At 42.5% G+C, this 24391-nt stretch overlaps 2 protein-coding genes across 4 annotated transcripts; one reads left to right on the top strand and one right to left on the bottom strand.

The window, feature by feature from the left end:
* Nucleotides 1-840: 840 nt before the first annotated feature.
* On the bottom strand, nt 841-7903 carry pigw (phosphatidylinositol glycan anchor biosynthesis, class W). Of its 3 annotated transcripts, XM_071339744.1 has the most exons (3): nt 7680-7863; nt 5940-6087; nt 841-3861 (listed from the first exon to the last, which is right to left on the bottom strand). In XM_071339744.1, exon 3 carries the CDS (start codon nt 3856-3858, stop codon nt 2362-2364), a length of 1497 nt encoding a protein of 498 aa, XP_071195845.1. In that variant the 5' UTR covers nt 3859-3861; nt 5940-6087; nt 7680-7863; the 3' UTR covers nt 841-2361. The 3 variants fall into 3 exon arrangements, with proteins under 3 accessions (XP_071195845.1, XP_071195846.1, XP_071195844.1); XM_071339745.1 differs by lacking the exon at nt 5940-6087 and having other exon boundaries at nt 7805-7903; XM_071339743.1 differs by lacking the exon at nt 5940-6087.
* LOC139537879 (unconventional myosin-XIX) lies at nt 7893-24391 on the top strand. The gene is made up of 24 exons (XM_071339742.1): nt 7893-8198; nt 10192-10345; nt 10627-10775; nt 11070-11183; nt 11383-11515; nt 11652-11721; nt 11969-12071; nt 12214-12310; nt 12543-12619; nt 12734-12824; nt 13015-13183; nt 13530-13603; nt 14030-14151; nt 14885-14998; nt 15336-15512; nt 16013-16153; nt 16286-16393; nt 16617-16687; nt 17046-17125; nt 18756-18916; nt 20432-20561; nt 22190-22275; nt 22692-23018; nt 23260-24391. The coding sequence occupies exons 1-24, from the start codon at nt 8151-8153 to the stop codon at nt 23371-23373; spliced, it is 2910 nt and encodes a 969-aa protein (XP_071195843.1). The 5' UTR covers nt 7893-8150; the 3' UTR covers nt 23374-24391.

Raw genomic sequence — 24391 nt, 5'->3', positions numbered from 1 at the left:
TAATAATTTGCATATGTCTGTTAGGCAACGCCTACTCTGAAGTGCGCGTGTGCAAAAACTCAATTCGCCTTTGCACTCCTAAACAACTGCATTAAAAAAAAAACTTTGGCAAATCTGATCGTAACATATTATAGTTTTGGGAACAGAGAACTGTATTGAGATCAAATGTTTAATCGATGAGAAAATTAGCAGAATGTCTGCCAAAATCCATCTCGTTCCATCTTCTCCCACTGCCGTCCACTGAGCTTCTACCATATTTGGTAGTTAGTGGAAACGCCAAGCGGATGCTTCACATTTATACATCTGGTGAAATATCTGTCTCATTGTTATATCTGTGGCAGACTTCTCTTCAAATCAAATTTTATTGGTCACATACACATGGTTAGCAGATGTTAATGCGAGTGTCGCGAAATGCTTACCACAACCCTTGCCTAACCTTAACCCAGCGTTTCCCAAACTCGGTGCACGTTTTGGTTTCTAGCTACACAGCTGATTCCCATTATCAAAGCTTGATGATTAGTTGATTATTTGAATCAGCTGTGTAGTTCTAGAGGTAAAAACCAAAACGTGCACCCCATTCGAATCCCGAGTTTGGGAAATCCTGCCTGAACCATTTGAAATGTCTACTTCAATGGGTGTTATGGCCGTCCCAAGGATTCTTAATAGCACTAACCCTGCTGGAAATTATTTTTCAAAATCGAGCGCTAGGGGTCAACAAAGAGGGAAAATGTTCTTTCTGGTGGACCTAAACAATAAAGATGAATGTCTGTTTTTTCTCCTGGCTGGCTCTATGATAATATATTTGATCTAAGTGACATTAAATGTGAATTAAAAACAAAACATTTGAAAGCAGTTTATTATTAAGAGATCATATTTGTACAACATATTTGCATAATATTTAAAATGGCAACTTTTGCTTTAAAGGTCATGAACAGTCAAAATCATGTTTTTCATGCAATGTGATGATATTTGGATGAAACCAGATCAAAGTATTGATGACCAAATTATGAAAAATTACTGTTGCTTCTACGTTGATAAAGTTGGATCATTAAGTTACTGGTCCCCTCCCCCATGTAAAACACTAGGATTCAGGAGGCGGGATTATTAAGGAGATAGGTTGAAATCACCCTAATTCTAATTTTAATACACCAATGGTAACATGATATTCTCTTAAATAGGGACCCGCCTTGTAACCAACATCGGAGAAGGCGTGGTTTATACTATTCGTCTATGGCGAAGATACTGGTGTTAGCTAGTTACTGGCTAGCTAGGTCTTCATCTGTGTCTGGTGTTAGCTCATTACTGTCTAGCTAGGTTTGCAAAATTACTTTTGCTGTTCAATTCCCATGTACCAAATCAAAAATACAAGCTAAATGGGTTCCCATCACATTTTCAACTCTACTGAAGGTATTGTCACAAAACATTTTGCGTTAAATTAGGGATTGTGCCCACTGGTCTTGGCATGTGCGCTCTATCCAACAGCTGGCAGATACAGTGTGGGTTTAGCCTACATGATGAGATTATCATGGACAAAAGAGTATTTGTTTAACAGCAGCCAAGCATCGATCATCATGTCATCAGAATAAGACCCTCGATATTTATTGGAAAGGAGCATCAAGTCTATCAACGTGCACATTCACCACCCTGTGAAGTTCCATCATAACTTATTTAAACTGTAGCCTAATAAACTGCACGGTTTCCCGGAGTCATAGTGGGCGGACCACACAACATATCGAGTGACTCCAAGTTTACTTTGATATTTTTGCGCATAAAGGCATTTCCACCACCATTTCTCGCATAATTAATTTTACAGACACAAAAAGATCCCACCATGTCGAACGAACAAATTCTGTCGGCATTTACAAAAATTGTGCTGAAACTACCAGTTTTCCCATCACAGCTGTCATGATTCTCTTAATACGGTATGACTTTACCCACATAAAAACGTGGTTACTGATGTTTGAATTGTTTTGTGTTTCACCAAATTAGTTTAAGATTATTTTACTGCAACACTGCGTCCACGTTGCTTGACATAGGCGTTTCAAAGAGCTGTCTGTCAAGGCGAGCTCATGAATATAAGATCCCTGCCCACTCAGCCTGTATTTTCTAACTTCCTGGTAGTTAGACATGAGAGAGAAATTTACTTTTTCAAAAAATTTGAGCATTTCTAAAAAATAGAATATTTTAGTTACTCAAAAGGCTAATTTACATGGGAATCAGAATGACTGTTCAGGACCTTTAACACCAACTATAATATATGAAAACAATGTAATAAAACACTACAGTTTATTGGAATAAGTCTTTATGACTTATTTAAAATAAGAAGAACAGGCAGACATTGTAACGAGAATGGCACTGTGCTTACCAGAATTTTACTGTGATTTTCATGAGATGTAAAATGTATATTGCAAAACTATTTATGAACATGTATGACAGCAAAACACACACAGAAATGTAATCACTACTGTTGAATGTATCTACTAGCACATTTGTGATTCCAGTCAGTAAATTGGCAAGCATGAAAAACAACAATTGATTACGGTTCACAGCTTGAATGAGACAAAGTCCCTCAACTTTCTTCTCCATTTTCTCCTCGGATACAGAAGCTTCCTTTCTACAAGGATACCAGGAAGACGACACCAATACGCAACCTGATACCGTTTTCATAAAAAACAAAATAACATCAGCAGTTGCTAAACAGGACAAGAAAAACATTGACTGGGCAATAGTCCAGAGGCAGAATGGGAGATTGGCCATCCTGCGAGACACTGGCTCAACAGAGGCCTGACATAGGATCAAGGCAGTATACAGCACAGCACTTCCCAATAAGAGATTCCAAATCACTCTGATCCACTCTTTGACCTGTGTCCTTGGTCGCATTACATACAGTCCAATCTGGACCCCTGCCATATAGATGGCTATGTAGCCCACAACAGATGAAACCCCCTCCATGTTGGCTTGCAGAAAGCCTCCCGTTCTGTCATTGTTGTGGATGATGGAATACTTCAGTCCAGACATCTCCAGGGTCACTTGGTAAAGTCCTCCAATCAGAAGGGCCAGGAGCCATGACCTGTTGACAGGGAACAGAGCCAAGAGCACAGAGGCCACCACTCTGACTATGGCTAGGGTGAAGAAGAAATTCCAGTGCACACCATACTCTGACACGTGCTCGTGGTAACCAGACATTTTGACACTCACCAACCTGGCCAAGCCTAGAATGACCAGGGGCCAGACAGACACCAGCTGTTTAACCACTTGGCTTAACTTGGATCCTGAGACTTCCTTCCTCCGTGCCTCTGGGCAGACGAGGGCGTTGGCGAGGACATAGGCACCAACACCAAAGTCCATAACCCCTGTTCCGTAGGTTTCTGTTTTGGCATAGCGTCTTGGGAACACGCTGAAGTCCACAGCTAGAATGCTAATGGCCGTTTTCACATTGACCAGGACTCGAAAGATAGTCACAAAGGGGACCTGGTCGCACTGAACATGGCTCTGGAAGAAGCTCTTGGCAACAGTGTCCATAGAAGTTGCCCTGGGCCTGGTTGCCCTTTTGGTACGGTAGATATAGCATAGCACAGCCCCAGACACAACCGCCAGGCCAAGGATGACTAGGTGAAGGATGTCACTCAGAACGGTGCATGATAAGACCAGGGGTAGTATGATCATGGAGAAGTCCAGGACGAGGTGGGCGATCCAGGGGAGGGGGAGCACCCCCCTGCCCAGATGGTATAGAATCAGAAACAGTCCTCTGCTGATTAGGCACAGTGGGGCCAGAAAGGAGCCCAGGGCAACTTCCCCAAGGCTGGTCCCATTCAGATTGCTGACGAACGCCTCCTTCAATTCCTTCTGACTTGACATTTCCTACAAAGGAGGAAAAGAAAACCATCATTCCAACACCTCATAAAGTATTGGACAGTAGCCATCAGAATATAAGGACATTCCTACCATTACCCCTACCCGTACCATTACCCTAAACCCTACCATTACCCTAACCCCTTAAAAGTTAAACTCAGCGAAATAACATTGCCTCTAGAAGCACTGCAGATATTGCAGTGAGTGAGATTCAAGACTTCGCTCTCACACAGGTAGACACAGTATCTGAGCATGCGGATGGGTTTTCTTCAGGGGTAAAATCCATTTGAATTCAATCCCTTTTTGACAGCACCGCTTTTTTGATTTGAACAAAACCTTCCATACATATTTGCCAATTGTAGAAGTGGTGAGAAAATGGCTTTTCAGACCTGAATGACAAAACATTCAGGTACTCAAAGTTAACCCATTTTTGCATACCCCACCATACAATGAGACATCCATGTCTTCATCACTTGAAAAGATAAATGGTTTAAATATTATTTAAAAGCTTACGAACAGGGTTTTCAAATAATTGTATAATGTCTGGAAAAAAAACCTTTTAACAAAAAAAAAGGTATTCATTTTTCTTTAACGTCAATTATCTAAAACGCATAAATGCAGATTTTTGTTATTTTCTATTATCTTGTTGCTTAGACCATATTTTACATCATCCAAGAGGCGTGTTGTGCCCGCCATCGGTTGAGACACATGCTCTTGAATACAGGGTGAGAATACCTTTTTCAAAATGGTACCACAAAGATGGTTGGAGGTCCACACATCAGAGAATGTTGACATGAATATCTGGTGTTTTAAATTAAACTCTCAATCCTCCATAGGAAACCTATTGAAACCATAGAAATATAGATAATAGAATAGACATGACCATTTGATGGTGGGAGGACCGGCGATCATCTTCGTGGTAATATTTAGAAGTAAAACTGTCAATTCAATAAAAATATCAATGCCAAGAGGGTGCAAAGCTGTCATACTCTTGTGAATTCTATGGTTTTTACTAGATTACTTGTTGTTTGTCTGTAATTTTTGTAATGACTTGGTGCTGCCTATCTTGGCCAGGACGCTCTTGAAAAAGAGATTTTAAATCTCAATGAGCCCTTCCTGGTTAAATAAAGGTTTAATAAATAAATAATTTAATAAATCAAGGCAAAGGGTGACTACTTTGAAGAATCTCAAATATATTTTGATTTGTTTAACACCTTTTTGGTTACTACATGAATCCATATGTGTTATTTCATAGTTTATGTCGTCACTATTATTCTAAAAATAAAATAAAGAAATACCCTAGAATGAGTAGGTGTCCCCAAACTTTTGACTGGTACTGTATTTAAGTTAATCTGGAGGCGAAAGAAACGCACACCTGTTTAGTAGAGGTGCTGGCTAGCGGAGTAGAACACCTGTTTAGGCGAGGTGCTGGCTAGCGGAGTAGAACACCTGGTTAGGAGAGGTGCTGTCTAGCGGAGTAGAACACCTGTTTAGGCGAGGTGCTGGCTAGCGGAGTAGAACACCTGGTTAGGAGAGGTGCCGTCTAGCGGAGTAGAACACCTGTTTAGGAGAGGTGCTGGCTAGCGGAGTAGAACACCTGTTTAGGCGAGGTGCTGGCTAGCGGAGTAGAACACTTGAAAAAGAAAATGAGAGCTGCACACTCTAGGAGCTCAGATGCAATAATATCCTTTTAACAATACATTTATCCGAGCTTTTGTGCCGAATACTTTACGTTGTTACAGGTGTCAAGCTTATGGGCATGTGGTGGCAGCAGGGTGTGAGAAGGTGTGAGAAGTGTGCAGAAGGGCATGCGACAAAGGAGTGTGTAGCATTGGGGAAAGTAGTGGCATGTGTTAATTGAAGGGGTTCCTATGGGGCTGGGGATCAGAAATGTCCCCCGTGAGAGAGGCAGGTTGAGGTTTCCAGGGTTAGAGTAGTGCAGAAGTTGTCATATGCTGAGGCAGTGAAGAAAGTAGAGGAAGATGGGTCAAGGGGGAGGGATCCTGAGAGGAGTGGTGTGAGTAGTAGATCTGTACAAGAACAGAGGGAGGGATCCTGAGAGGAGTGGTGTAGTAGTAGATCTGTACCAGAACAGAGGGAGGGATCCTGAGAGGAGTGGTGTAGTAGTAGATCTGTACCAGAACAGAGGGAGGGATCCTGAGAGGAGTGGTGTAGTAGTAGATCTGTACCAGAACAGAGGGAGGGATCCTGAGAGGAGTGGTATGACTAGTAGATCTGTACCAGAGCAGAGGGATAAACCATCAAGTGATATATGTTCCAGTAAGATTGGATTTTTGGCATTTATAGCAACGGTTATCAACTGTACTGCAGGGATGGAACGTAAGTCGCAGAAAATAGAGGTTGTGGTGGCAGCTGCAGAGAGGTATTTGGGTGTGCGAGACTTGACATCAGAGTTACAGGGTGTGTTAAGTGGTGGTGTCCCATCCTTTCAGATTGTTGGCCTGAAGTAGAACTAAATAGATTTAAATAGTGGAGCAGGGTATTTTTTTGTGTGTGAATGTAGTGTTAGATGGTAGGGTATTTGTTTTATTTTATTTTTTCAAGCAAAGTATAAGGGAGTTATACTCCAGTCTAGCAGACGGCGGTAATGCAACATTTATTGGATGCCAACCGCCATTAAACCTCATCGAAGAAGAAGAAGAGGGCTTCCATCATTTTAATGTAGTCAACTGGGTCAGACTTCCAACTTCAATAGCTGATCCCTCCTGGTGACCTTGTTGGGAGTCATGTCCAACCGGGTCATCAGGAGGGATCAGACAATTGTAAAGAAGAAAATGGACTACTTCAAAATGGAGATCAATAGCTCTGCCCATGCAGTCACAGAAGCTATAATGGCACATACAAAAATGCATCCTCTATATTTTAATGTGATTCAAATGGATTTACCTTTCACACGCTTAAGCTTGGTAGGTATGGGACCAAAACAGCTGTTTCTAACTTCAACAGACATTTAGCCTTGTGCTTCCAACACTCTAGAATAGTAGAATAAACAAGTTGCAAGTTCGAAATGAAGTTGTTGTGGAAATTGACCCACCAAGCTGTTTACTTTGTGCACCCGCTGAATCTACCTTTGATGCCACATTCAAATCAACTGGGACCTCGGAACTCTCAGACTTTAGAGCGCTTAAGACAACTGGGAACTCGGGGAAAAAAACGAGCGTGGAATCTTTTGAACTCGGAATTCTAAGTCGAAAACTAGGGCATCATTCCAACCTGAAAATCACTGACGTCATGATTTGACCTAGTTTTTTCTGAGTTCCCAATTGTCTTGAAAGCACCATGACTGTTTAATTTCAACTTCAATGAGGTGAAGTCAGAGCTGAACATAGCAAAGATTTTTTATATATTTTTTTAACCTTATTCTAACTAGGCAAGTCAGTTAAGAACAAGTTATTATTTAACAATGACGCCTACACCGGCCAAACCCTCCCCTAACCCGGACGACGCTGGGCTAAGTGTGCGCTGCCCTGTGGGACTCCCGATCACGGCCGGTTGTGATAGCCCGGGATCAAACCAGGGTCTGTAGTGACGCATCTAGCACTGAAATGCAGTGCCGGGAGCCTACTCAGGATCCAGTTGACTTTTGCATAACGAGATAGCTAAGCAGTATATATATTTTTTAATTTTATTATTATGAAGTACAAGCAAATATACGTTTACTTGTATGCCAACCAACTCATTATTTCATTACAAAATGTGATTACAAGATTTAAAATAATTTACGCCTCAATGAGACAATGAGTCTGGCTAGCCAGCAATTGGCGCTAACATCATACACAGACAGACTTGATTATTTTCCCACCTACCGCACTTTCCTTCGGTAGCTAGCCTGGTTCAAAACAAATATACGTTTATAATAGATTAATCAACCTAGATTAATCGGAGAGAAAATGTAGCCAGCATCCTAGATGAATATAATTTAAAAAACTACCACAGCCTGGTGTTTTCTTATTTCCGCGTTCTGCAGCTGGGCGTTTCTGTGTTCTACGTCACGAAGAGTGTGCGTACAAGGCTCATGTCTCAGCAGCCGGTGTGAGCAAAACGAGGCGGGTTAAGTGTTTTTGTCTTTCACTGTGGAATTTTATGACAGAGGGATAGGGAAAGTTTCACATCCCATGTCAAATGGCGGCGGAATAGTCAGACAGACTATGGATCCTACACGTCTAAACTATATAAAAGTCTGATTCACTTTTGCCTGGTGTCAAGAAAAAAACTCCTTGATCAACAGCATCGCTTTTTCTACTCTTCGCAAGGGCGGCAAGACAACTTCCAAATCCATGAATTCTGAGAAGAGTCAGCGCATAGGAAATAGACATGGGGAAAAGGTAGGCGACAACAGTGGGCCTTTTGAACACTTTGGTAGTTAGTTGTATATAAAGTGTTTTAATGATTTCCAAATCTCTCAATGAATCGACGTCTGACCGTATTATTAACTAAAGTCGGCATTATCTTGCATTGATACTGTTCTGAGTAAAGGGGCTTGTTCAGCAGAGTGTAGCGTTACATAAATAAATATTGTCTACACCAGGTTTCCCAAACTTGGTCCTGGGGCACGTTTCCCCCCCCAGCAGCTGATTCAAATAACCAACTCATCACCAAGCTTTGATTATTTGAATCAGCTGTGTAGTGTTAGGGCAAACCGGGGGGCCGGACAGAGATTGAGAAACTCTGGTCTAGAGCAGTAACATGCCTAGCCGTTGCCACACCTGTGTAGGTCATGTATGCTAATATGTAACAGTTAATCTGTAACTGTCATGAATCTCCTCACAGTTTCATAGAATTTACTAAATTCGATAATCTAGAGTTGGCTTCATTCAGCCTTTTGAAAGATCTCCAAGACAGTTATTTTCAACCTTTTTACTGACAAGTTTTCAATTGGTGGCATGTAATCATCACTTGTTACAATCAATTGAATACAAACATTTAAACATTGACAACGGAGCAAAAAAATGCACCCCATTATTGCCTCATACTTTTATGCTATCTAGTGCTCAACGAACATTTCATGAGTAACATAGCTTTAAAAAAAAAACGTGTTTTGAAGCTACACACAATTTTACAAAGTTTCACATGACAAATAAAAACGTAAATAGATCATGATTGTTTTGTTATGATAAGGTAAAACAATTGTATCACGACAATGCTGATGGTATGTACATAAAAAAATAAAAAATAAGCCTCTGCACACGTTGTATGCAAAGTGCACATATTTCATGCATCTGTTGCCAGACTAAAGAGGTATATTTAACTGAGCACCATTTCAAGCATTTGGTAGGATTTAACCCATCCAATAAAGATGTCTAGAGAACACACTAACTAGACACTTAGGATAAACAAGGTAGCTGGAGATTAAATGTTTATTTTGTTGAATGTAAATAGACTTAACCTACAACTGTTTTTGTAGTCTCCTGACAGAAGCTGTGGTGCAGTTAGTCGTTGTCCCGTAGGCCAGTCTGTTTTGTCTTTGTCGTGTAGTGTAGGCTGTTGTCCCGTAGGCCGGTCTGTTTTGTTAGGCCGGTCTGTTTTGTCGCGTAGGCCGGTCTGTTTTGTCGCGTAGGCCGGTCTGTTTTGTCGCGTAGGCCGGTCTGTTTTGTCCCGTAGGCCAGTCTGTTTTGTCCCGTAGGCCAGTCTGTTTTGTCCCGTAGGCCAGTCTGTTTTGTCCCGTAGGCCAGTCTGTTTTGTCCCGTAGGCCAGTCTGTTTTGTCCCGTAGGCCAGTCTGTTTTGTCCCGTAGGCCAGTCTGTTTTGTCCCGTAGGCCAGTCTGTTTTGTCCCGTAGGCCAGTCTGTTTTGTCCCGTAGGCCAGTCTGTTTTGTCCCGTAGGCCAGTCTGTTTTGTCCCGTAGGCCAGTCTGTTTTGTCCCGTAGGCCAGTCTGTTTTGTCCCGTAGGCCAGTCTGTTTTGTCCCGTAGGCCAGTCTGTTTTGTCCCGTAGGCCAGTCTGTTTTGTCCCGTAGGCCAGTCTATGTCACAAAAAACAATGATTTAAAAGATGAACTAATCATACAACTATGCACAAGTACTACTCTTAACAATTACCACTGAACATTCTACAAAAACACGTTTACTTGAAGAACAGTGCAGATGCTACGTTTGGTAACAGAATGACGGTTTGCAAACTTTGCAAAACTTTGTATCTGCACTGTTAAAGTAAATGTGTTTTTGTAAAATGTTCAGTGGAAATTGTTAAGTCTTATTAGATTAATCTCAGTGCAAAGCCCTCATTTAATGCTAACGCCTGTTATGATACAGACCTGCATTCCTGTGGAATAGTACAGGCCGCTGGTGTTTACCCTGGTCTTCTCTCCCTTGCTTACCACAGGTGAAAGGAAGAGTCAGGAAGAAGTCTGGACATGCTCACAGGAAGTCTCTGAATGACTCACTGGAGGGAGAGGTCAAGGCCTTCCTCATAGACGAGGGCCAACTGCACACTTACGATGACCTCACCAAAGTCAACCCCGTGACCCCAACAACAGGTAGGCCCGACGCCATGGCTACCTCTGTGTTGGAGAGAGCCAGACATGACTCACCGGCAGTCAAGCTTGTTTCGCTTTGGACCTGGAACTGACATTTCCGAGGGACTTTAAATGATGGTTCCTTTTTGAACATGTTATTATAGCTACTAGTTTAGACTTTCTGTTTTCTTGTTATTTCATGTGTAAATCCCTGTGTGTTTTTCTGTGTAAATCCCTGTGTGTTTTTCTGTGTAAATCCCTGTGTGTTCCGTGTGTAAATCCCTGTGTTTTTCTGTGGTTAGTGCTGAAATGCCTACAAGCCAGGTACAGGGCGAATGTTTTCTACACCCATGCTGGCTGTACCCTGGTGGCCCTCAACCCTTTCCAGCCAGTCCCTGACCTCTACTCCTTGGATGTGATGAAGGAGTACCATTGTGCTCCACAGCCACAGGTGCTGTACAACCATTAGCCTGTTTCAGTGGTGTTATCATGGCCTTTTGGTTTATAGCATGTCATACATACATACATACATACATACATACATACATGCATACATACATCTACAAACACTGACTACTAGATTTAATTTTCATGCCAAGTTACTGTAACACATGAAACAAAGTTTGTTGGGTAAATTCATGTTTTAATAGTTTAAAAACATAGGGAAGGGTCAATGCTGACAGAAAGGAGTCCCATTTCATGAATTCTACAACTGTCTCTTAATATTTTTTCTTTGTCTGTCCAGGAGTCCAAACCCCACATCTTCATCGTGGCGGAGGAGGCCTACAGAAACGTACAAGGCCAGGTAGAGCCCGTGAACCAGTCTCTAGTGGTCAGCGGAGAGAGCGGAGCAGGAAAGGTAAACTTAATCAATAATGGTGGATATAACATGTCTACGGTCCTTTATTACACTGTTGTGAAGTATCAATAATGGTGGATATAAAATGTCTACGGTCCTTTATTACACTGTTGTGAAGTATCAATAATGGAAGTTTAACAGTTTGTTTTTAAAAGTACCTTGAATTATTTCAAATCACTGTCTCTTTGTTCTTGACCAGACATGGACCTCTCGTTGCCTTATGAAGTACTATGCCACGGTAGCAGCGTCTTCCTCTCTGCTGAAGAGTCAGGACACCGTGGAGAGGATAGAGAAGAGGGTACTGGACTCCAACCCCATCATGGAGGCTTTTGGTGAGACTGGAAACCATTTTTAGTTTCTAATATCAACCCTCTTTCTTTTTTTTTTACGCAATCATCAACAATTGTTGTTGTTGCTGTATGTGCTCATTCCATGCTTTGTTTATTTACTGGGCCCCTATTTATATAGGCAACGCCTGCACCTTACGAAACAACAACAGCAGCCGCTTTGGAAAGTACATCCAGCTCCAGCTTAACCGGTATGTCTGGTTGTGTATCTGATTCTAGATCAGTCCTGTTTAGCCAAGTGGTCATTGATGGCTATGACCATAATAGTTGACAAGATGGCACCAACAGATCTGGGTGCAGACTAGTGTGCTATCGCTGCAGACACCTAATAAATAAGTTAACGAGGTATGAGAACATCACAATAAATCTAACTGAAAAGGCTGTGCTGACGACACAACCAGCGCCCTGTTCAATCAAATGTCTTTGTCATCTGTCCAGGTCTCAGCTGCTTGTGGGGGCGTCAGTGCAAACATACCTACTGGAGAAGACCAGGGTAGCTGGACAACCGGCTAATGAGAGAAACTTTCACATATTCTACCAGGCAAGTTAAAGGCAAACTCTTGACTATAAAGATGAATTCTAAGTTAATGTTTGTAAGTTAAGTAATTTCTTGTGTGTGCCTGGCCTCTGTACACGTCAATACATTTAGTGTGTGATATACTGTATATTGTCCTTCTATTCAGATGATGACAGGAGGCAGCGATGAGCAGAGGAAGGAGTGGAAGATGTCACATGACCAACATTTTGCCTGGCTTCCAAATGCTGAGAAGACATTGGAAGGTACGTTTGTTGTGTCCTCATCCTCCAGCCAGGGGATTGAAAACAAATAGCTTCTAATTGGTTGCATGTATTGAATGTAAAGGTACCATGTATTTTTATTCTATTCAGGTCAATGTTCCCAGTTTCTGATTTTACTCTTTTTCTTCTCTTTGTCTTCTTCTTCTTCGCTTTGTCTTCTTCTTCTCTTTGTCTTCTTCTTCTCTTTTGTCTTCTTCGTCTTCTTGTTTTGCAGAGGATTGTTTTGATGAGACTGTAGAGGCTATGGTACACCTTGGCATCAATGCAGAGAAGCAGGGACATATATTTAGGGTAGAATGATTTTAAACTAAATCACTTAAATGATTCCAAGGAAGATTCTGTGTACTGTCTCCACATAATCACTCCTAAATATATTTCTACCACAACTTCCTGTTGTCTTAACAGATACTAGCAGGTCTTCTGCAGTTGGGGAACGTGTCTTTCTGTTCTGCCATGGATGAATCACAACCCTGTGACCTCGAGGAGAAATCCAAAGGTATTTAATCTGATATTACGCTAGATCAACTTTCCATTCTGGCGTTTTAGACTTCAGTTCAATTTAAACTGTTGTCTGACTCCGTTCTCAAACCTTTTAGACATCAGTTCAGCTCCCAACGTGGTCTCAACAATCAATTAATCAATCCAAATTTGAAGACCGTTTTTACATGAGCCCTCCTGTCTTATAGAGTTTATGCAGCGTTGTGCATCGTTGCTGTGTGTCCCGGTGGAGGAACTGCAGACATGCCTCAGGGTACGGACCCTGAGGGCAGGGAAGCAGAGTGCTCTCTTCAAGCCCTGCTCCCTGGCAGACTGCAGTGTCAGGAGGGACTGCCTCGCAAAGGTCATCTATGCACAGTGAGTCTGACCAACAGAGGACATATTTCCTTCATAACCTCTTTTATAATCACTCCTATGTAAAAAATCTGTCTTAAATATTCAGATCTGAACCAGGTTGTGATTTTGAGTACTTTATTTTTTCCTAAAGTAAATTCTGAGAGTGAATACTTATTAGAAGCATGCGTTTGGGCTGAGGTCCAGCTCTTGTCTGTTGGGATGAAAGACTTACCTGTCCTCGCCCTCATCAACTTCATTCTGAAAATATCACACCCTTTTAATGTGTACTGTAACTACAAAGGAATCAGCCATTTGTGTAATGTGTACTGAATGTTAATCTTTTAATTTTAAATTTTTTCCCGAACAGATTATTTGAATGGTTGGTTACGTTCATCAACGACAGCATATGTGCAGACAACTCTACCTGGTGTAATTTCATAGGTAAATAGGTTGTTTTCTATTACGTAATCTCTCCCATATTAAAAATGAATCCTTTGTTTACTTGTCACTCTGGTTAAGCTGAACCTGTCCTATTTTTGGTTAACTTTTCCTTTGTAATTACACCTGTATAGTGAGTTTGATAAAACGTCTGCTAAATAGCATTTATTACGTTTCTTCTCTCTGTCTGTCTCTGTCTCTCTCTCTGTCTCTCTCTGTCTCTCTCTCTCTGTCTCTCTGTCTCTCTCTGTCTCTCTCTGTCTCTCTCTGTCTCTGTCTCTCTCTCTGTCTCTCTCTCTCTCTGTGTCTCTCTCTCTGTGTCTCTCTCTCTGTGTCTCTCTCTCTGTCTGTCTCTCTCTCTGTGTCTCTGTCTGTCTCTCTGTCTGTCTGTCTCTCTCTGTCTCTCTCTCTGTCTCTCTCTGTATCCAGGTCTGCTGGATGTTTATGGTTTTGAGTGTTTTCAGTTCAACAACCTAGAACAGCTATGCATCAACTACGCCAACGAGAAACTGCAGCAGCACTTTGTAGCCCACTATCTCAAAGCCCAACAGGTAGCTGTTAAGCTAAATTTAAAATTTTCCAAGTTGAAATAGCGAACTGTGTTTTTCTAGTTTACCCTGAACATCAGGGGTATTCAACTCTGACCCTACGAAGTCCGGAGCCTCCTACTTTTCTGTTCTACCCTGATTTATTAATTGAACAATGGAAGAAGAGAAAGAAGCAGTGAGACTGGCTTCGAGGTCCAGAGTTGTTTTGGGGGCTGTACGGCTCTAGCCTCCGGTCTCAGGGCGCTAACCTGTGTAGAACTGGACCGTGACAGAACTAGACCGTGACAGAACTAGACCGTGACAGAACTGGACCGTGACAGAACTGGACCGTGACAGAACTGGACCGTGACAGAACTAGACCGTGACAGAACTGGACCGTGACAGAACTGGACCGTGACAGAACTGGACCGTGACAGAACTGGACCGTGACAGAACTGGACCGTGACAGAACTGGACCGTGACAGAACTAGACCGTGACAGAACTGGACCGTGACAGAACTGGACCGTGACAGAACTGGACCGTGACAGAACTGGACCGTGACAGAACTGGACCGTGACAGAACTGGACCGTGACAGAACTGGACCGTGACAGAACTAGATGTTCCAATTCTGAATGAGCCAGAGGGTGTGCAACACTTTGGAGCATAAGAAAATGTCTTGGTGATCTAGTGTTGTCTTAGTGATCTAGTGTTGTCTTAGTGATCTAGTGCTCAACAGTGAAGTCTCTCACCCTTAGGAGGAGTACGTATCAGAAGGGTTGGAGTGGTCATTTGTTAAATACCAGGACAACCAGGGTTGTCTGGATCTGATCGAGGGCATCCCCACTGGAGTGTTCTCTCTCCTCAATGAGGTGTGTACAGTAGTGGATCCCAACTCCGGTCCTCCAAGTATCCCCAACAGCACACATTTCTGTTGTAGCGCTGGACAGAAACACCTGATTCGACATGGGTTTGATGATTAGTTGACAAGTAGAATCAGTTGTGTTTGTCCGGGGTCACAACAAAAAGATGTACTGTTGGGGGTACTGTTGGGGGTAAAAGGTAGCTCTAATGCAGAATACTGCATTAGAGCTACCTTTTTTTAATTTTTATAAAGTGATTTTTTTTGTACAGAAACAATATATCAAGCTCTTTGGTTATTTATGTTACTCTCGTGTTTTCTGTCTGTTAACCCATCCATCCATTCAGGAATGCCTTCTCAACCGAGTGTCCGACGCCAAGCAGTTCAGGGTTCGTCTGGAGAAAGAGCTGTCTGACAACGGTAGTATGAGCTGGGAGAAGTTCAGCAAGCAGCCCCACTTCACTGTGGCTCACTACGCTGGCAAAGTCTCCTACCAGATAGAAGGCATGATGGAGAAGAACAAGGTACGTCGGAACAATGCTGTGGAAGGTGCTGCTAATCATTTCATAGTTACCAGAGCCGATTTATTATAATGGTTAACTGACATGGTTGGTCCATTCATACACTACTGTATGGAAGTCTGTGAAAGATGCTAGCCCTACATACTTCATAGCCAGAAGACATTGCAAGACTTAACTTCACGAGGAGACTTAATTAACAACAAACATACAGTGCATTCGGAAAGTATTCAGACCCCTTGACTTTTTCCACATTTTGTTACGTTACAGCCTTATTCTACAATGGATTACATAAAAAAATATACACACTAATGACAAAGCAAATTATATATATTTTTTGCAAATGTTTAAAAAAATAAAAAAACTGCAATCCAATTTACATGTGGAGAAAGTGAAGGGGTGTGAATACTATCTGAATGCACTGTAACTTCATAAGCAAAAGGACATGGCAAGACTTAATTTCACGAGAAGATTCACACTAAAAGCACTTTTCTCCCTTCATATAGGACCCAGTGCCCCCAGAACTAATCCACCTGCTAAAGAAGTCTGAGAACCCTCTGCTTCACCAGCTGTTTGCCGACAGAGACCCAGTGGGTCAAGGCACCAGGGGACACAGACAAGTGGTCACTGTGGTCTCCAAGTTCAAGGTGGGGCAAACATCCTAGATGTTAGGAATCCTTCTGTTGTATTCTTGATCTCTTTTTTGTGGTATTTACTTGTTCTGGAATTCCTCCGAGCCTCTTGTTCCATATTTTATGGATGGTTTTGTCTCCCTATAGAACTCTCTGGAGAGCCTCATGAAGATTCTACACAGCACCACTCCTCACTACACCCGCTGCATCAAACCCAACACAGACGGCAGGCCTCTCACCTTCAAAAAGGAGGAGGTAGGAGAAAGACATTGCTTTGACGTGGTAACAAACGATGAAAACGCATGAATCATCATCACGTCTTTGTTCAGTAGATGGTTTTTATCTTCTTGGAACACAATCGTGACATTTGATAACTGGAAAATGAAATGTGCAATTGATAACTCAGATATTGGTCACTAGGCAAATCGTATTATTTCAAGTCTCTCTTATAAAGCTATATTTTATGACTCGTTGTTAGGTCATTATGCAACTGGAGGCCTGTGGGATTGTAGAGACCATACACATCAGTGCAGCAGGCTTTCCAATAAGGTAAGGTCGGAGGGGGGTGGTGTATTATACAGAGTTAGGGGTGTCAAATTTCAAGTAACTTTCCCAGGTTTTCCAGAAATCCTGGTTGGAGGATTCTGGATTTCTTGCTTATTCCCTCCTGATTCCAGGGATCTTCCAACCTGGTTTTCTGGATTTCTTGCTTATTCCCTCCTGATTCCAGGGATCTTCCAACCTGGTTTTCTTGATTTTTGCAATACTATAGAGAGCAGATCCCTTTCACAAGAGGCACTGTCATCAGTACCACTGACCCAGAAAGACGAGGGTTATACTGAACAAAATCTCCTCTGGATTTAGACCGCCGCTTTCCATCTCACTTTGTTTTTGTTTCTCTGTGCAGAATTCCCTATACGAGTTTCACACAGCGTTATGGACTGATTTCCAACTTGACATTGTTTTCTCAAGGAGCTGGTGAGCAAGGTAAGTCTGTCATCAGGAGACGTGTTCTGTAGTAGTGTTTGGTGGCGTTATGCCAATGGTGACTTTAACTCTGTTTTTTTTTTTTTCGATGAGATAGGAGAAAACTGAGGATGGATCAACAACATTGTGGTTACTTCTCAATACTAATCTATTTGACAGAGTGAAAATAAGGAAGCCTGTACAGAATAAAACATGCAACATGTTTGCAAAAAGGCACTAAAGTAATACTGCACAAAATGTGACAAAGCAATTCACTTTTTGTCCTGAATACAAAGTGTTATGTTTGGGTCAAATACAACACATTACTGAGTACTACTCTCCATATTTTCAAGTATAGTGGTGGCTGCATCATGTTATGGGTAAGCATGTAATCGTTTAGGACTGGGGAGGTTTTCAGGATGAAAAAGAAGCGGAATGGAGCTAAACACAGGCAAAATCTTGAAAGAGAACATGGTTCAGTCTGCTTTCAACCAGACACTGGGAGATGAATTCAACCTTGAGCAGGTTAATAACCTAAAACCCAATGCCAAATCTACACTGGAGTTGCTTACCAAGAAGACTGTTCCTGAGTGGACGAATTATTATAGTTTTGACTTAAATCTGCTTGAAAATCTATGGCAAGACCTGAAAATGGTTGTCTAGCAATTATCAACAACCAATTGGACAGACGCTGAAGAACTTTGAATAGAATAATGGGTAAATGTTGCACGATCCAGGTGTGAAAAGCTCTATATACAGTTTATTCAATAAATGTTGAATTCAGGCTGTAACACAACACAATATGGAATAAGTCAAGGGGTATGAATACTTTTTTGAAGGCACTATAACTCCAAAGAAAACAAACCGTTGAATAGGGAACTCTTTCATACTCTCATATGCATGGTCAGTAGTTTTATCAGAATGAATACAGCAGGAGGTTCTGCTATCTTTGTTTTCTCTTGCTGATGGCTCTCTTATTTTCTCTCTGCTCTCCTGTCCTTAGAGTTGATCCTGTACTCTCCCCTCCTACTCTGAAGCTCCTTAGAGTTGACTTTTCTAAAATATGTTTCCAACTATTTTATAATCTCTCAGGTAAACGCATGCTTAAGCAATTTCTTCATTGCATGCTGTGCTATTTCCTTCTCTGACGTTCCCCACCGGCTCTTGACTTGCTGTCAAAATGAATTATCTGTCCCGCTGTCAAGTTGACGCTATTTGGTTGTATTCCAAAACGGAAATATGTGTTATGCTAATTGTCCATTGTTATGGGGTGACACTTTATAGCTCTACAACCTAAATACCGTGGTATGCTCTCAACATCTACATAGTTTTGCCTCATACCATGGTTTACAGGCATGCCATCAAGTGTTTATACACAAAGGGCATTCATTGTGTGGTTTGGCAGTTGAAACCAAATGGGTCAACAACATTCACTTTAACCTTGAAGCAACCATTTTAAGTGCTACCTTGAATCAAAATATCAGCTGTGGTTAGAAATCTGGTCAGTGTTTCGGGACCATGCAGACTACGGTGTCATGGATTGACATGTAAGATGTGTTGGACTCTGCTGTGTGTGTCTATGCAGTCCTTCATATAGATGTCAATCTGTTTATGTCTCTAACCCTTCTCTCTCTCTCTCTCTCTCTCTCAGGATTGGAGGCGGACAACAAGGACGCTCTTGGTTCAGCTGTGGCTGATATTCTCAGGGTGGTGTTTAGTCACTCTCTCGACGCCTCACGCCATATCGACAACGAGGCCCGCAGCTCGCTGGTGCACTGCGGCAGGACCAAAGTGTTCCTGACTAATTCCATGGTCAGTGCTGTATTGGTCTGAAGCATCATAGTTGGTTGAATTAACTTCTGTGATTTATCAAATCAATGAGATTTAATACTCTTGAGACGTCCAGTTATGTATACTGAACAAAAATATAAACGCGACATGCAAAAATTAACGATTTAACTGAGTTACAGTTCATACGATGAAATCCATAAATTCATTAGGCCCTAATCTATGGATTTCACATGACTGGGTGGGTCTGGGAGGGCATAGACCTTCCCCTTGGGAGCCAGGTCCACCCACTTGGGAGCCAGGTCCACCCACTTGGGAGCCAGGTCCACCCACTTGGGAGCCAGGCCCAGCTAATCAGAATGAGGTTTTTTTTTTCTCCACAAAAGGGCTTTATTACAGACATAGATACTCCTCCGTTTCATCAGCTGTCCAAGTGACTGGTCTCAGACGATCCCACAGGTGAAGAAGCCAGATGTGGAGGTCCTGGGCTGGTGTGGTAACACATGGTCTGCGGCTGTGAGGCCAGTTGGACGTACTGCCAAATTCTTTAAAACTAAGTTGGAGATGGCTTATGGTGGAGAAATTAACATTCAATTCTCTGGCAACCGCTCTGGTGGACATTCCTGCAGTCAGTATGCCAATTACACACTCCCTCAACTTGAGACACCTGTAGCATTGTCTTGTTTGGCAAATCTGCACATTTTAGTTGCCTTTTATTGTCCCCAGCACAAGGTGCAGCTGTGTAATGATCATGCTGTTTAATCATCTTCTTGATATGCCACACCAGTCAGGTGGATGGATTATCTTGGCAAATGAGAAATGATCACTAACAGGGATGTAAACAAAGGTGTTCACAAAAATATGAGAGAAATAAGCTTTTTGTGCCTATGGAAAATTTCTTGGATTTTTTTAAATTTCAGCTCATGAAAGATGGGACCAACACTTTACATGTTACATTTATATTTTTGTTCAGTGTAGTAAGTGTGAGTCGTATGTTAAGGCCCCTAATCCATACGCTGTAACAGTGTCACACTGTTGCGTGGAGCATAAACACTCAAAACATCCCACTGGGCACAAACTGGTTGAAACAACATTGTTTACACGTCTTTTCAACAACAACAATGTGATGACGTTGAATCAACATGGAAAACTGATTTGGATTTGCAAAAGTTATCAACGTAAAGGAATTTCGGACACGTCTTTTTTTCAGTCTAAATCCAATGAGATGGTTCAAATGTTTTCTTGAATTCACGTTAGTTGACAACTTAAAATCAATTGTAAAATCAAAACTAAACGTTGAACTGACATCTGCCCAGTGGGAAGGGTCAAAGCAGACCTGATAGTCTGCAGACCCTTTCTCACCGTGGGCTGACCGTAGAATTTAATAGGATGTTTTATGGGGCTAACAGACTGAGGGCTCGGCCCCTGTGGACTATGAATCAACGTAGGTGACCTCCAGACAGTTGTCCTGTCTTAAAGCAGTGTACTGTGAGCTGAGTCTGGGATAGGCCTAATCCTCAGTACTGATCTAATCTATAGCTGGAGCTGCTGGAGGAACACAGGAACCGGGTGTGCTCCCAGAGAGCCTTCTCTATCCAGTGCTGCTGGCGCAGGCACAAACAACGCAGACGTCACGCCATGAGACGGTCCGTCACCCTGATCCAAGCAGGTAAGGTCAAGACCTAAATCCCTAGCAGTCTGTGAGAGAGGGAGAGGTCACAGTATAGCGCTCCGTAACAATGGCCTCGCTCCAACTGGGTCTGCCATCACTTCTGTTATGCAAATGGAGATCATTGCATGGCACACAGCTCCACTGCTGTATGAACAGTAACCTGTCTTGGTCTGGCTGTTCCTGTCTGTGTCCCGTCTTGACCTGGCTGTTTCTGTCTTGGCCTGGCTGTTCCTGTCTAGGGGGCCTGTCTTGGCCTGGCTGTTCAAATCAAATTTATTCATATAGCCCTTCTTACATCAGCTGATATCTCAAAGTGCTGTACAGAAACCCAGCCTAAAACCCCAAACAGCAAGCAATGCAGGTGTAGAAGCACGGTGGCTAGGAAAAACTCCCTAGAAAGGCCAGAACCTAGGAAGAAACCTAGAGAGGAACCAGGCTATGAGGGGTGGCCAGTCCTCTTCTGGCTGTGCCGGGTGGAGGTTATAACAGAACATGGCCAAGATGTTCAAATGTTCATAAATGACCAGCGTGGTCAAATAATAATAATCACAGTAGTTGTCGAGGGTGCAACAAGTCAGCACCTCAGGAGTAAATGTCAGTTGGCTTTTCATAGCCAATCATTAAGAGTATCTCTACCGCTCCTGCTGTCTCTAGAGAGTTGAAAACAGCAGGTCTGGGACAGGTAGCACGTCCGGTGAACAGGTCAGGGTTCCATAGCCGCAGGCAGAACAGTTGAAACTGGAGCAGCAGCACGGCCAGGTGGACTGGGGACAGCAAGGAGTCATGCCAGGTAGTCCTGAGGCATGGTCCTAGGGCTCAGGTCCTCCGAGAAAGAAGGAGAGAATTAGAGAGCATACTTAAATTCACACAGGACACCGGATAAGACAGGAGAAGTACTCCAGATATGACTGACCGTAGCCCCCCCGACACAAACTACTGCAGCATAAATACTGGAGGCGGAGACAGGAGGGGTCAGCAGACACTGGCCCAATCCGATGATACCCCCGGACAGGGCAAAACAGGAAGGATATAACCCCACCCACTTTGCCAAAGCACAGCCACCACACCACTAGAAGGATATCTTCAACCACCAACTTACCATCCTGAGACAAGGCCACAAAGATCTCCGCCACGGCACAACCCAGACAGGAAGATCACGTCAGTGACTCAACCCACTCAAGTGACGCACCCCTCCTAGGAATGCGTCACTGTTCCTGTCTAGGGGGCCCGTCTTGGTCTGGCTGTTCCGGTCTGTCTGGCCAAGAGGCACCAGATGGTAGAGCCTGCAACCCTGTTCAGATGACTATGGGTTACTGTCCTTAAATCCTTATGAAGGAATAGAACAACTTAAGCTCACCTGAACAACACCTTGACCATGTTTCCTCTGAGTCACATTGATGTTAATATGTAGATATACCTTTTGGTGATCAGATCTCGATGATTTAATCCAGATAAAGTGTTCCTTTTTATACAGATGACAGCATTTGACACAGCTGTTAAGATAAAATAGTGCATGTATAGATTGCACGGTTGTCTGTGATGGATCTATAGAGATACGATGTAATAGTGTTCTTTTTAATTCTGTGGCTGTATCGTTATCTGATCGCTTCTCCTTCCTCCTGCAGTGGTGCGGTCATGGCTGGTCAGGAGAGCGGTCCGGAGGTGCCACAGGGCAGCCATAGTCCTCCAGAGGTCCTGGAGGAAATGGAGGGTGAGTAGAAGTCCTGCTGGGTTCTCGCTAGGTCACCCTCGCACAAAATGTTTTTTTTAACCTCAAGGATTGTTCCTGGTTAAACAAAGGGTAAATTTAAAATAGGAGGCACGCATGATTTTCTTGAATTCAGTGGCTCTCATCCTCGCTGTCTGAATTCTAGGACAGTGTTTAACTCAAGTGGTCCGTTTCTTCTATGTAGTAATTTCTCCTTTCCTACAGGAATGAATTCATTTGATTTTAGACATTTTAAAATACTAACGGTTGCTTCATTCAAAGAAAATACACCATATACCCAGTAAAAAACAAAATCAAGTCTTTTTTTTTTTTTCATTGTGATGGTCCTTGTCAGACATGCAAGAAGGAAAAGCTAGTACAGGAGTTGTGACTGTATAGACTTTGTCCTTGTGTTGCAGGCGCTGATGGACGCCCTGGCTGAGGCAGAGCTGGATGACGCAGAGGATCTTCAGGAGGCTATGCCACCAGAGTTGGACCCCATCCTCCGGGCCAGGGGCTCGGTGCAGCTCTCCAGCATCCAGGAGCCTGTCATGGTGCGAGGCTGGCCCATGGGCTTGGCTCTGGCCTCAGCCCCCACCATCACTGTGTCCATGACCGCTACTGGCTTCCAGAAGATGATTTCTGTCATGGCCTGCCTCAACGGACACTGCTTCAGGAGCGGGGAGTATAAGGTGGAGACCAACCAATTCAAGCAGGGGGTTGCCTCCATCAGGGCTCAGCCCAGGGTAAGACTACTATCTCTCCCCTCCAGACAAATATTTGTAATACTTGAGGCAAGCGAAGTCGAGCGCACCTCAAATATACATAAAAAAAAAAAAAATGTTTTTACAATATGTATTTGACCCAGGTCTACCCCCCTCAACCAGACAATTCCCACCTGTATTCACATGTGATACTGTATTGTTGAATTTCTGTACAAATCCATTGTGAATGTAGTTGTTTTGTGGTCCTTTCCCACTTCACTAGGGGTCTATTAAGCTCCACTACCAGCGATCTCCACTGCTCTACGCTGATCTGCATCCAGACCACAAGTATGATGGAGTGACAGGCTTAAACCAGATACTGCTAGAGAGCACCTGAGCACCTCCATTCTATGTTCCTATCTTATATCCAGCACTTTAAGTGAGCTGCCTCAATCATATAACCGTACTGTAGATGGAGATAAATGGACCAGGAGCAATAGTTTTGTCATGCTTTAGCTGCCATATTGGAAATATTTGATCATTGTTGAAAGTCTCAGGCTTTATGACCACTTGGGTGCCTTTCTCAAAATCTGTGGCGTTCCAACTCAAGAATGTACTGTGGGTTGAACTTGGAATTTTTTTTTATGGGAAGCAGTTCCTTTGGGATATTTGTACTCCTTTTTGTAATGTTTAATTTTAGATATTGCTGCATTTTAAGTTATTGACAGGCCTGTTTTCAGAGGGAAATTGTTATTTTCATCAGGGATACATGTTTAAACCACATTCCGTTTGTTTAATCTGTATTCCGTACACTTGAGCTCACAGACCAAATTTAAGTGTAATTTTAGCAAAGTCAACGGAAAGCTGGGCATTTACACCAAATCCAGTCTATTTTTATGGCACAAGCTTCATTATTAGAAGAGGTACACTACAGTGTTTTGCATACAAGGGAATAGTATGTCTATGAACAAGCTTTATAATCAATGTCAACCAGTTTGCTGCTGATCGCTTCAGTGTTAAACCAAACGGCATGACAGAAACATCAACGTTTTGCTGTATTTATTTGAAAGGAACCATTGATGTGCCACATTGCTTAATGATGTTTATTTGCCCGAAAAGGATTGTATACTTTGATCTGTATTTTGCCACTACAGTAGTTACCTTGTCCCAATCTGCTACTAGAGTAACTGTTATTTTGTATAATCATTCCTTGAATTATGTTGTATTTTGAACTGACTAAACAATGTTTGTTTTTAAGGGCATTCAACACCATACCCAGATCAAATGTGTTATGAAACACAGCTAGCTATTTGGTGTTTTATATAGCTGTACCAAGAACCCTTTTAAAGATCTGACTTAGCTAGTTGGAACTACAGTATTGCACAGACAAGTTAAATAAATATTTAACAAATTGG

This window comes from Salvelinus alpinus, chromosome 13, assembly GCF_045679555.1.
Source record: "Salvelinus alpinus chromosome 13, SLU_Salpinus.1, whole genome shotgun sequence".
Classification (NCBI taxonomy): Eukaryota; Metazoa; Chordata; class Actinopteri; order Salmoniformes; family Salmonidae; genus Salvelinus; species Salvelinus alpinus.
Note: the sequence above shows the minus strand (reverse complement) of the source record. Positions and strands in the feature narration are given on the sequence as shown.

Excerpts from the sequence above, each read along its gene's own strand:
- pigw (XM_071339745.1), bottom strand. The coding sequence starts at position 3,858 with ATGTCAAGTCAGAAGGAATTGAAGGAGGCGTTCGTCAGCAATCTGAAT.
- LOC139537879 (XM_071339742.1), top strand. The coding sequence starts at position 8,151 with ATGAATTCTGAGAAGAGTCAGCGCATAGGAAATAGACATGGGGAAAAG. Across the intron at positions 12,620-12,733 it reads AGCAGGGACATATATTTAGG|ATACTAGCAGGTCTTCTGCA; the intron begins GTAGAATGATTT and ends TTGTCTTAACAG. Across the intron at positions 15,513-16,012 it reads GCATGATGGAGAAGAACAAG|GACCCAGTGCCCCCAGAACT; the intron begins GTACGTCGGAAC and ends CCCTTCATATAG.